At 35.9% G+C, this 14,058-nt stretch overlaps 1 protein-coding gene across 2 annotated transcripts in view; it reads right to left on the bottom strand.

The window, feature by feature from the left end:
- The window catches only part of LOC129271205 (ubiquitin carboxyl-terminal hydrolase 24-like), a 64,660-nt gene extending 54,116 nt beyond the window's left edge, over window positions 1-10,544 (bottom strand). For both annotated transcript variants that reach the window (XM_054908580.2, XM_054908581.2), the window contains exons 1-6: window positions 10,140-10,544; window positions 7,551-7,740; window positions 6,788-6,999; window positions 4,545-4,706; window positions 3,039-3,110; window positions 1,429-1,569 (exon numbers count right to left, since the gene is read on the bottom strand). In XM_054908580.2, coding sequence (XP_054764555.2) covers window positions 1,429-1,569; window positions 3,039-3,110; window positions 4,545-4,706; window positions 6,788-6,999; window positions 7,551-7,740; window positions 10,140-10,415 — 1,053 coding nt within the window. In that variant the 5' untranslated portion in view covers window positions 10,416-10,544. The remainder of the gene's footprint in view (window positions 1-1,428; window positions 1,570-3,038; window positions 3,111-4,544; window positions 4,707-6,787; window positions 7,000-7,550; window positions 7,741-10,139) is intronic.
- Window positions 10,545-14,058: the final 3,514 nt, after the last annotated feature.

Raw genomic sequence — 14,058 nt, 5'->3', positions numbered from 1 at the left:
TCACTTGTATAAGAAGACAGGTTATGGGGGAAAAGAAATATATAAACACACAATAAACATTAATTCTCTCACTTAATGGACTCTTTCGGTAGTTTAAAAAGGGTCATGTAAAACCAAGTTTGTGTGTCTTTGCTTCAACAAGTGGAATGCCTCTGGCCGTCTCACCTGCATCACGCGATTCAATATAGCAGCAGTGCTGATTTTGAAAACTACTATAACTCGCACAAGATGTTCAGTGATACTTGGTTACTCTTATTTCCACGTTTTATGAACTAGACCAATACACTTATAGAGATATGATGGCAATTCAACAAATACCCCCAATGTGGCCAAAGTTCTTTGACCTTACATGACCTTTGACCTTGATCATGTGACCTGAAACTCGCACAGGATGTTTAGTGATACTTGATTACTATTATGTCCAAGTTTTATGAACTAGACCAACACACTTTCAAATTTATGGCTGTAATTCAACAAATACCCCAATTTGGCCAAAGTTCATTGACCCTAAATGACCTTTGACCTTGATCATATGACCTGAAACTTGCACAGGATGTTCAGTAATACTTGATTACTATTATGTCCAAGTTTCATGAATCAGATCCATAAACTTTCAAAGTTATGATGGTAATTCAACAGATACCCCCAATTCGGCCAAAGTTCATTGACCCTAAATGACCTTTGACCTTGGTCATGTGATGTGAAACTCATGCAGGATGTTCAGTGATACTTGATTAACCTTATGTATAAGTTTCATGAACTAGGTCCATATATTTTCTAAGTTATGATGACATTTCAAAAACTTAACCTTAGGTTAAGATTTTGATGTTGATTCCCCCAACATGGTCTAAGTTCATTGACCCTAAATGACCTTTGACCTTGGTCATGTGACATGAAACTCAGGCAGGATGTACAGTAATACTTGATTAACCTTATGGCCAAGTTTCATGAACTAGGTCCATATACTTTCTAAGTTATGCTGTCATTTCAAAAACTTAACCTCAGGTTAAGATTTGGTGTTGACGCCGCCGCCGCCGCCGCCGGAAAAGCGGCGCCTATAGTCTCACTCTGCTATGCAGGTTAGACAAAAATTAAACCTCATTCTGGCTGGGAAACCGTATTCTGAGAGAAACTGTCTAATAATTATTAGAATCTGAGAATAAACCCTTTTTTTCTTATATCATAATTCTGGAATTTATATCTTAGGACTAACCTTTAAAATTCTTGAGTTTGCGTCTTCAGATTAACATTTCTATAGAGTTCATGTTCATTCATATCCTGAAAAGAACTTCAGGACCTCTTTCTCCATGCGGCCTAAAAACAGTGAAAACTGTTGATGGGGCAGGTTTGGCCATAACCCTTCTTGAATTCATTCATTAAAACTTAGCATTCTATGCAGTTCATATTGCAAGACTCCTTAGGACTAACCTTTCTCTTGAGTTCATGTTCCTTGAGGTCTTGGACGTACTTGAGGACCTGTTTCTCTACCAGGGCCATGAACGGGCCAAACTTCAGAGGGTTCAGGTACTCTCCACAGTATCCCAGCGGCTGCATCAATACAGATAAAGTCTGAAGAGCAGGAAAGAATGAGAAAGAGAGACATGTGACGGGTGGTATTAAGATAGTATTTTGTTGCAAATAATAATAATATAGGATTTGTACAGTGCATCCCACAAAAAATGAAACTGAGATTTATCGATGATTTATCATGACTTAATCACAAATACAATAGATAAATGACCTACCATTGTAAAGCTTAGAATCTCTTCTTTCATCTGAAATTACTTAGATTATTTCTCATTCACACATGAGTGAGCAAAAACAATTTGAAGAGGGGATACCAAAAAGTCATTTGGCGGGTTGTATCTGGGTTTCAAAAAGAAAACCACATTTTTGAAAAGTTCAATATCTGCTCTTTAATTTGATACCTCAATAACAGAAAATGGTCAAGAAATAACAAAGTTCTGGTTATTTGAAATAAGGCTTAAATTTCAATAATTTCATAAAATGAAGAGGTGTTACAGGCTAGCATTCAAACTCACTCGACACTCAGTTTTGTTGGCGATCAGCCATGCATTAAGTCTTTTGTTAACCATGCGATAGCTTCTGTGGGAAACCGGTGAAAACATGTTTATTTAATGAAATTATGGAACTACAAGTATTGTTTCGAGGGAAAATAACTTTTTTACTTCTTGACCATTTTTTGTGATTAAGGTATCAAATAAAAGAGCAGATATTGAACTTTTTAGGCATGTGATTTTCTTTTTGAAATTCAGATACCCCCGCCAAATGAGTTTTTGGTATCCTTTCTTCAAATTGTTTTTGCTCACTCATGCGTGACTGATAAATAGTCTAAGTAATCTCAGATGAAAGAGGAGATTCTAAGCTTTACATTGGTAGGTCATTTGTCTATTGTATGTGTTATTAAGATATGGTAAATCATCACTTAATCTCGGTTTCGTTTTATCTGGGACACACTGTATAGCGCACGAATCCACCTTGTTAGGTGCTCAAGGCGCTCCTATACTACCCCGGCTAAGCTAGTCTACCGATTCTGGTGTGCACAGCTTTTTGAGGAATTACTTCCTGCCGGTACCCATTTAACTCACCTGGGTCGAGTGCAGCACAGTGTGGATAAATATTTAATATATATCTATTAAAAAAACATATTTACAAGCTTTCTTTAGCAGTAAAATATTGTATCCCATATTTGAACACACAGAATAAAGTATTCTTGCTTTTAAACTATGCCTCTTATATAATACAGACTGAGCATCAAATATATTGAAAGACAAAGGAAAGCCAAACAGAAAGACAGACAGAAAATGAGAGACAGAGAGAAAGAATAAAGAGACAGAGAAACAGAGAGAGACAGGAAGACCAAAGATAGAAGAAAAACAAAGACACAGATATGGCATGGAATGTAAGAGAGCGACCAAAATACATGAGAAAATCATAAAATATAGAGACAGGAGAAACAGAGACTGGAAGAATATCGTAATAGTGAAACAGAAAAGATTGAAAACAAATTTTCTTACCGTTGGGTCGACATCATCGATAGATTCCAAAACTCTATCCCGGATTTGATCCATTCCTCCATGGTGGGCAAACTGAGATCATAAATAAAAAACAAATTCAACACTTAATTGATAGAGAAAAGAATAATAATTTCTAATTACAAATCAAATGCATACAAGTTACACAACTACATGTGGTTCAGATGGTTAACATTTAGGGACAGTGATTTTCCGTTTCAAAAAATTGCCTTTTCCGTTTCAGAAAATCGTAAATTCCGTTTCAGCATGCCAGAAAACGGAAATTCCGTTTCCCCATAGACTTTGTGTACACGGAAAACTGGCAATTCCGTTTACCATTCAGTAGCAATACATCACTCGCGCTGCGCTGGTCAAAATTTGTATCTGCCACTGTACCAACAACGCAGTAGAATCCGCTCTAATCGGATCTATGCGGGTACACAAAATATTTTCACAAACATATCTGACATAAATACATACTTACCTTTCACATTATTAGCATTATTTTTTTGTTAAATTAAATTTTATCGATAATTTTTGGGGTTTTTGGACATCGTTTCGACCAGTCAGCGATTGTAGCCTATCCGCCATTTTGGATTTCAAGACCGGAAGATCGTGCTGTTACATCTTCAAACGTAGAGGGCAGCAACACACGACCGTGTTGTTTGCATGTGAATGTTTTCGATACGGCCGACCCCGCCGCCGGCCAAGACGCGGGCGAGGCCCGCGGGGTACGATCGAGAGTGATGGAGTCAAGAGCAGTCACGATGTGTGAATTGTCATACTTTGTAGTGAAGTGAGATCGTGTTTTGTGAGGTTTTGTGGCCAGTTAATATTCGTATTTTGAGATTTTGGAGTAATTACTGTTGCTGTTTTGTGTATTCTGAGGAAAAAATATGTTTTCCGTGATTTTCCGTTTGAAATGGCACTTTCCGTTTCAAAAGGCAATTTCCGTGAATTCCGTCCGTTTTCCGCGATCGCGGAAAATCACTGTCCCTAAACATTACTGTGTTACTTTATCAACAGATATTGCAAAATTTAACACTAAAAAACTTGTAGTTCTTGAAGAAAGCTGCTAGTATTTAACATAGAATAAAGTGAGATAATCTCAGTTTCTCACAAAATAATATTGCATCTTGCTAGAACAAATAGTGATGAATTATTGAGTTTAGGTATCCTGTTACTAAACAGAAATATTTATTTCTCACAGATTTCTCAAGAATGATTTTTCTGAAACATCTTGCACTGTACTAGCAGATTTAGCATTTAAAATTTTGTTTAAAAAAAAATAATATCCAGTACAATCTCATTACAATTCATAAAATATGTCTTTTCATGTATGCCTTTTGTCTTTAATATGCATGCATCTTATGTGTCATTTGATACAAACATGTGTCTTATGTAGTTTATATTACGCAGGGCCCGAAGTAGAACACCACTTTAAATATGGATCAACATGTTCTGTTAACAAAATACAAATAAATAAAACGGAAACTTGGCAATACTTACAGCATTGATAAGATTAACAAGCCATCCACATGGGTCCTTGTACGTCTCAAAGGGAGGACTAACAGCAAACGTGTGGTTCACACCAAACTTCTCTTCCCAGAATATATGATCCCATTTCTTGGCCCTGTTCTTATAATGGAACTCTGTCTCTGGATTGAAAGCCTGCAAGAATAATAATAATGTGAACATTTTGGAATGCGACAGGATCCATCATAAAAAGATGCTCATTGTGCAATAAAAAAAAGAAAAGAAGAAAATGACACCACCTTTTATGAAACAGAGCCCAAATCCACAACACAAGGATGATTGAAAAACACAATGATGAGCTTATAATATAAGTTTTTAACCACTAATCCATATACTAGTATTTATTTATTATTATTATTTTTACAATGTCCCTAGAGGGGACTTTTAACTCTTCAGTTTCTTGGGTACTTATTTACAAAATGTTATACAATTCAAGAAAACAAACCACTAACCAATATTTAAGTACTGAAGTCATTCTGCATAGAAGGAACTTTTGATTAAAAAATATTACACTTACAGAGCTCTTCTATTTAAGTGTACCACAAGTGGAATGTCTATCCACTTTCAGACTTTTAAAAAACAATGGTTTATGTTGACAAAATTACAGGAAATGACCTGAAATGCAAAATGTAATTTGGAACAGAAATTTAATAGCAGTTCAAGCCTTATTTTTGTTAAAACTTTTATTTTCCATTGCTATAACAAATGTGTAGGGGAAGGCGGGGTAAGTTGAGCCACCACCCCCAGGCCGATAATGAATGAGTCAGACATTGTTGTGATGCCATATATTGATGACCCATTGCATAACCCCTAACTCCACCACATCGTTTTCAACGTTGAAAGAAAAAATGATTTTTCAGAGGGACATATACAAATTTCAGTCAAATTTTTTTTTTAAGGTGTGAAATAGATAGGCGCTTTTTACCCACATGCATCTTTTAATAAAAGGCATAAGAGCAATATTTTGGATCTTCATTCTTGTCATTCTTTACATGATGGTTGCATAAGAAATTATTGAAGTGAGAATGTCACATTAAGTTGGCCTGGGGTACATGTAGGTTGAGCCAGCCAACATGGTGCAAGTTGAGCCATGGTAATTCATATGGTAATGTACATGTATATATATTTAAAAAAAAAAAAACTTGAAAAGCCATTGATATGCAGGCAGAAAGGACCGAATTCACAAGACAATTGTTGTACTTTTAGAGGATGTTAGTATTCATAGAGAATTAGCAAGTGAAAAAGACTTTAAATATAAAAATTGTCATACTGGTTCTTGTCTCCCATACCTTTTTTACATAATTTTTGTGGCTCAACTTACCCCAGAAGGTGGCTCAACTTATCCCATGGATGGGGCAATTTGAGCTATTTGACATCTTTTTTTTCAAAGGTGACAGTGGCTTTCAGTGTGGGGGCAGACTGTTATATATAGGTCAAAAACGTTTCCCAAGAATTAAATTTTAAGGCAAGGTACTTACATGTATTTTTACAAGATCATGAATTATATAATTGAAATTTAAAGCAAGGTATTTACATGTATTTTTATAAGATTATGAATCATATAAGTTCTAACATGAAAAAAAATATATATATCAATTTACCCTGCCTTCCCCTACTTATAAGGGAAAATGTGAAGTTTTTAACTATATTTTCTACTTCTTATTCCACTTTTATTATACCTGAATAAAAATCCCTAATAGACTGACTAGGAGCATCTCAGAATTTTACTTTCTAATTGGTGATTATCATTAACCTTTGTGTTACAGGCCCAGGTTGTTAAGCTAACAATAATGTGATATGGATCATTTTTCTAAACCCACATTAGGTTTTGACACGAGGGATGGCAATCTTAATTACGCTTCTAACACCAACAAAAAATCTGAAATCAGCCTTTTTCATGAATGAATTAAAGATCACATAACACTCTTTATCATTCTTTATTCTTTTATAATATTACCAATTTACAATAGAAAGTGGAGCAATGTAATGAAAATTAAAATGTTGCCAATTTGAAGAATATTGTTCAGACTGAGCTGATAATGACATACCATTCTCAATCATTCTTTATTTCTTTCTGATATGATAACATGTAAACTTAAAAACAGAAAGTGAATAAAAAAAAATTAATAATGCCAATTTGAAGAAAGATGATCAAATAGGCCTTATAAATTATAATGATACATTGACATGGGAGTGAGTTGAAAATAATTACATACCATTGCAAGCACTTCGAGAAGCTCCAGCGGGACAGGTTTATGCTTCAGCCTGACAGCCACCAGCTCGATAAGGAGCTGAAGCATGTTATATATGCCCTCATGGATCTCAGCACCCCATCGGTGGACCGCCTTGGATGTCAACAGCTTACGGAATGCTTCGGGCATGCACCGGTTCACAAAGCGCATGCAGTTCTCATCGCTCTCCATACGACCTACATATCAGTGCATACAGTTAGGTATTATTAGATACACAATTTACGCCAAGAAACGACTTTAGTTGTATTTAAAGATTGATATTCACACAAGACCTCTTCTATACATACTTGTAGCTCTATTTCTCAATCATTCTCCTCATCTTACAACCAATTTTAGAGCATCAATATCCTTGCTTGATTTTTTTCTATTTATAAAAATCAACTTCTTGTTGGGGGGATTCTGCCTTTAATATAGCCACTTTTCGTCTGATCTCCAAATTAAGGTCTTTCGCATGTGATAATTATGGAATGCACTTCCTCATTCATGATTATTGAAAGTTTAGAAATTGTTTGAAGAAAAAATAATGTTCAATATGCACAGAACTCAGTGCCCAACACTATCCACTTACTCTCTAATTTCATTTCGTGCATACAATCATACTCGGCTACATGAACATGTAATGCCCTATTAAAGAACTGAACAGTATTATTGTTTAATATCTAAAAATATGAAAATAGGTGAGCAATTTCTTATAAATTGTACAACCACGTAACTCTTTTGATATTACCTTCACTAGCAAATCTGGTGGCAGCAATCAAACATTTGCCCAGCGATTCCTCTTTCTTGTAGGGTATAGACCACTGGTCAGTGAAGACTCTTCCCTCTAGTTCATAGAGGTTTCCTGTAGAGAACTCCTTGTTGACTTCCATGCTTTCTTCCTCTCTTGCTTCCCCACTGCTGGAACTTGGATCTTCATCCTGGATGGTAAATAAAGTTATGGAGAGATTAACTATAATCAACTCTTCTAGCTGCCAATGTAGTAGTAAGAAAGTCAACAAATGTCAATTTCTCCCCCAAAATAAATGAAAATGGTTTCTTTTGTACCTTCAGCATATCAACAGACAAATCATTTTAAACCACTCCTGAAAGAAACAAAAACATCAGTCATTATGAACCATTAAAATTTGAAATTTATGCATTTTATAATACATGACATATGGGGCAGCTCAGGAGAGTAACAGGGACTGTGTGGCAAAATTTTCTTAATTAAAAAAGGTCAGAGCAAGCAAAGCGAGCAAGGAAAAATGTTCACCTTTTCATGAGAATCTAAGTTTGCAATAGATTTTGACATGATATTCAGAATATAACATCGTACTGTATCTGAAACTTTTAGGGGCCATGGCCCCAAACCCTTTCATCTGTACGCAAGAGCTTTGTAGGTGGGGTCCGAGAGCAGAGCCCTCGGAACCTCAGCCATTTAAAACCTTAAAGGACAATTCCACCCCAACAAAAAGTTGATTTGAAAAAAAGAGAAAAATCCAACAAGCAAAACAATGAAAATTTTATCAAAATCAGATGTAAAATAAGAAAGTTATGACATTTTAAAGTTTTGATTAATTTCACAAAACAGTTATATGCGCATCCTGGTCGGTATGCAAATTGGCAGACTGATGACGTCACCCACTCACTATTTCTTTTGTATTTTATTATATGAAATATTCTAATTTTCACCTCCTTGTCAAGTGAAACAAAGTTTTATTTTTCCCTAAACATGTGGAATTGCCATTATTTTAGCAGTTTATGGTTAAGTTGGTCCTTATTGTCAAATCTGTAAAAATTGAAATATTGTATTATTCAAACAATAAAAAACAAAAGAAATAGTGAGTGATGGACATCATCGACTCTCTCAATTGCATATCGCTGAGTTGTGCATTGAACTGTTTTGTGAAAAATAAGCGAAACTTGAAAATGTCATAACTTTCTTATTTTACATCCGATTTCGATGAAATTTGCAGTGTTATTTTGTTTGATTTTTCCCTATCGATTCAAATCAACAATTTTCTGGGGTGGACTTGACCTTTACAGATGGCCATTATTTTTAATCAATCCCAAGTGTAGGTTTCACACAACGCAGTGGCATAATAAGCCTAAAATTTTGAGGGGACACAACGTAGAAAATGTAAGGAAATTTCTGAAATGTCACAAGAAAGTGAAGCGAGAGAAAAATTTTGACCTTTTAAAAATGAAATTCTAATGTGATAGATTCTCACATTTACATGTATATTCAGCACTAAAATATGGCATTTCACCATTTTCCTCTCATTTATCTTTATTGTCTCCTTCATTTTTTTTCTTGGTTAATATGGGACAAAGCCCTCCCCCACCCCACCCCACCCCATGCCAGTACTTCAATGTAAAGCTTAATGCAGGAAGGGCCCCATAATAGAGACCTAAAAAGTTACAGATGCAAAGCCTCTATTGCATAGGGTCTGGGTCACAGCCCCTGGGAGCTTTGGAGATTTGTCCACGGTAAACTTTCCATAGTAATTCATGACAGCATGAAGCTTTACACAATGTACTTAGATGGGAACATAAATGTATCCATTAGGTAATGCTCCTTCAGGGGGTGTGGGCGATAACTCTGTAACCTCTTGTTGAGTTTCATTAATTTCCTGATTGCGACCATTAAATTGCATGAAATTTAGCAAGCCTAAAGGCTAAAGATATACACTCCATACATGTTAATATTACACATATATGTACGCCATCCCATTCTTGATTTTTAATCCTTGGCAGCCTGGCCATGCATGCTTAAATTCTTTTTGCCCTTTTTCTTGATTTTCCAATTCAGCTAGGCCTACATTTTAGCTCATTACATTCTTCCTTCATTTCTCATTTATCCTCTTTTCTTTCCATTTCCCGCCTTCCTTTCCTGTTCCATTTTATTTTTCAATTTTGTTTCCCAGTTCTCTTTTTCATCAGTTACCTCTGTTTCTCCCTTCTTTGCCCCGTTTTTTTCCCAGCGAAATAAAAAAATTACCTTATATAAAAATAATTAATAATAAGATCTCTAGATCTAGATCTAATAATTAAAACTATAATAACTTTCTTAATCTTAGTTTGATGGATTTTGCTCAACCCTCGACGATAAATTTCAGTATTTTTACAACAAACTTTTTGTCAATGAATGTCAAGACTCAAGAAGACAGTTGAACTTCCTAACATGTTTTTAAAAACAAATTTGAAATTGAAGTTTACACTTTTTAGATTTTAAGTTAGACTCTACTACTTTTACTAGATCTACGTTAGTCAGAATTTAGTCATTTGTTTAAATTTTGAATCAAACAGACAAATCTTGGAAGTTGGACAGTTTTACCTCCACTGGTTCTACAGCTTCGTCATATGAAGGAGGGGGCGGGTCCGGTGCAAGACGGTGTTGCGGGCCGTATGTCCGCCGGAGAGTTCCCGGTGGCGGCGCTTCCTTCGTTTCCTCCTCCACCGTGTCGTAACTCAAACCCGGTTGTTCCTGTGTGAGAATTGCCACTGCTTCGTTCACGTCGTTCTGTGCAAGGCGGAGCGCTTTCTTGATATCTGTAAGGTCTCCAAATCCCATATTTATGAGCATTTGCACATTTTCTTCGCTGGGCTCCATTGTAACACTTTTAAACTACAATACCATCAACGGAAAATGAAATGTCGCTAGCCTATATGACGAAAAACAGTTTTAACATTCATCGGTGCTCCATGTCAAAATCAATAGATGTAAGTCGCCATCTTGAATGGGTTGGGTTGATAAACTTTCGCGCGCGCGCGCACGCCCCGCATTGATGGCCGGCTGCGAGTGCCGTTGCGTTACCCTCATCCGATCCTTCTTCTCGACCTTTCTTCATTTCGTTCTTTTTTCCATTTATTTATTCTTCTTTTGAATTCTCGTTTCTCTCATTACACTTTCTACTCCGAGCTCAATCTTCTTCCTTCGTTTCTCTTTTCTTTCTCCTATCTCCTTTATTTCTTCGTCATCAGCCTTTCCCCTTGATATACCTCGTCGGTTTTCTTTCTTTTTTTCTTCGTATTCTCTATTTTTATGTTCCTCTGTATACTACTCGGGATACTACCATACTACTCTTTCTCCGCCCCCCATTATTTTTCTATTAGCGTTTCCCCCCTCAAGTCTATACATAATTCATCTTATAAGAACAACAGAAGGGTTTTTATATGAATAAGATCCTGGAACTTTTTGTAAGATAAGGGTTTCAGGGAGCGGAAGCGATCGCCCCCCCCCCCCACCCCGGGCCATGGGCGGAAATCTGTCCCGAAAGGTAGGGGGGACCACAGGGGCAGATCCAGCCTTTGCCAATAGGGGGGGGGGGCAATTTTTTTTCAGCCATAAGTTAAACCCCAATCGGCTGCTCGAAGATTTATGTTTGTTTAATTGAAGGGGTAGTCCCCATGGTCAGTTCTTAGCTTTATTCTTATGAATCAACATAAAATATATAATATCATAATCCTTATTTATATAATGCGAGCGCGAGTAAATTTTTCTGTGTGTGGAAATTTTATGTATTTTTTCCTAAAATTTGAACATTCTGGGCAATGTTTGTTATTCTGAAAAAGATGTGTATGCAACTAAATAATTACTAAGAACGCAAAATGTGAGCAGAAATTAACTGATAGAAAAGGTACCTGTTAAAGACTGCTTGCAGTTAGCCATGAAGATGTTACATATTTCAACAATCAAATAATGCGAGCGCGAAGCGCGAGCTGAAATTTTTTTGAAATTTTTCCTAAAGAATGGAAATTCTTAGCACTTTTTGTTACTTAAACATAATATGTGTATAACTAAACAATGCGAACGCGAAGCGCGAGCGGACAATTTTGAGATTTAGACCTAAGAACGAGACACTCTATTCATGTTTTGTAAATCATGAAAAGGATGAGTAATTGGGGGTCTTCCTCACGTTAATAATGCGAGTGAAAAGTGCAGCCAGAAAATGTTTATATACGTTTAATTTGAACTGATCAAACAGGTACTTGCTTGCACTTAGCCATGAAGACGTTACATATTTCAACAATCAGATAATGCTAGCGCGAATCGCGAGTTGAAAAATTTTGACATTTCTACAAAAAGAATCGAACATTTTAATCATTTTTTGTAATCGTGAACAGGGTAGCTATATAACTAAACAATTGATGCAAGCGAAGCGCAAGCAGAAAACTTCGAGATTTAGACCTAAAAACGGGACACTCTATTCATGTTTTGTAAATCATAAAAAGGATGAGTAATAGGGGATCTTTCTACATATATAATGCGAGCACAAAGCGCGAGCAGAAAAATTTTGATATAATGATCTGAAACTGGATAATGATTTAAATAGAGAACAAGTTGAATATCTATCTAAATAAAAATGCGCGCGTGTTTCAGATTTAGACCTTGAATCTAGGCATTATACACATCTTTTATCGTGAAAATCAAAGCGAGCGCGAAGCGCGAGCTTAAACTATTTTAAATTCCGATCTGAAAAAAGAGTCAGCTCTATATTTCAAGCACTTATTAGGAACATTGTGAGGTGGAAATGTATCGCACTTAATAAAGAGCTGATATTTTTCATTATTATTACTTTGAGTTTTGACATAGGACCGGCACATCCTTAGGACATGTCATATGAAAATGATGACTATCTTCCTATTCCTCTTGCTAAGCGCGAAATGAAACAAAAGGGACAATTTAATCATTAAATTAATATCTTATTCATTAATGCCTAATGAGGGCGAGAAATCTGATGATATTATGGCCTGAAAACTGGACATTTCAAGCACTTTTGTAATTATGAATAGAATGCATCAATTGAAATATTTTCTAACCATTAATGCGAGCGCAAATCGCGAGCCAAAATCTTTGATAAACTGTCATGAAAATCAATATTGAGACATATATAACTCGCCAATCGAAATGCGAGCGAGTAGCGCTATCTGCTACGTTTTGACAATCAGACTTGAAAAGGGATATTTTTTCAAACTAAATGGAATACACGAAAATAATAGGTACTTAATAAATCGAAATTTGCAAGCGTTCAGCGCAAGCAGAAAATGTCAATATTTACACCATAAAGCTGTCATTTGTACAGAGCACTTTAAAAAAAATCCGTTTGTAAATCATACAAAATAATGAAAGTTCGATTTCCGAGGTGAAATGTGTAATGCATATTGACTTCCAAACTTGATATTTAAGCTCCATATTGAACAATCACCTAACAGGCAATGCGAGCGCGAAGCGCGAGCGAAAATTTTATATAGGGACATGAAATATTCTTTTTATTTTCCAAGTCTTCCCCTCATCTTATTTTATTCACTCTGGAAAATTTGACAAGCAGAAAAAAAAAAAAAAAAAAATACATGTTCATTTCGAATGTGAATGATGTATTTTTCTCCATCATAAAAGACCAAAAATAGTAGGGGGACATTTGATATTGTGTCCCCCCTACTATTTTTAATAGGGGGGACACGTCCCCCTGTCCCCCCTGGGATTTCCGCCCCCACAAAAAATGAGGGAAAAGGATAAAATAAGAGATGGAATAAAAGTATTTGGGGGAAATAAGGGGGGGGGGACCGAGGAAAAGAAAAAAAACAAAGACAGGCATTATGGAGACTGAATACAGAAGGCTCGAGTGTTATCGAAAGTAATCATTACAATACGAAAAACACTCATCATAATTGATGTTATTATTGAGAAGAAGTTGGCTACTGTGTGGCAAAACAGAGAGATGAACTATTTTAGTTCTTCTATTTCTACTGCTGTATATAGGCCTACACTGTTGTGGCGTTTTGCAAATTGTCATTTTGACTTCCAGCCTATAGATCCCTCACTCATGCATGCATTGCCTCAACCGAACAATCTCATTAGTTTTTGTTTTGCTTTTTCACATTGAAATAATGTGTTGTAGTCAAGGAATACTTTTGAGAATTGTAATTTCATATTGTTTACCCTGCGAATATACATCAATAATATAATGATAACATACATAATAGTAATAACATACATCATTGAAAATTGTGTTCACTCATCCATGTATGTATATGCCAGGGGCGACGGGACGTATTTTTTCTCATGTGGGGGGGGGGGGGGCAAAGCCCAAAAAGGGCACATTTATGTCAAAATTGGCATTTAGTGCAAAGGGATATTTTCACCATGAGATTATCATCTGCGTGAAGGAGTTGTGTGTTTTGTAGTAATTAAGTTAAGTAATGCCTTTTTGAAGTGATTTCTGATTGATATATATATTTAGGTTCTATTTTTT

The sequence above is a fragment of the Lytechinus pictus genome, chromosome 11 (assembly GCF_037042905.1).
Source record: "Lytechinus pictus isolate F3 Inbred chromosome 11, Lp3.0, whole genome shotgun sequence".
Classification (NCBI taxonomy): domain Eukaryota; kingdom Metazoa; phylum Echinodermata; class Echinoidea; order Temnopleuroida; family Toxopneustidae; genus Lytechinus; species Lytechinus pictus.
Note: the sequence above shows the minus strand (reverse complement) of the source record. Positions and strands in the feature narration are given on the sequence as shown.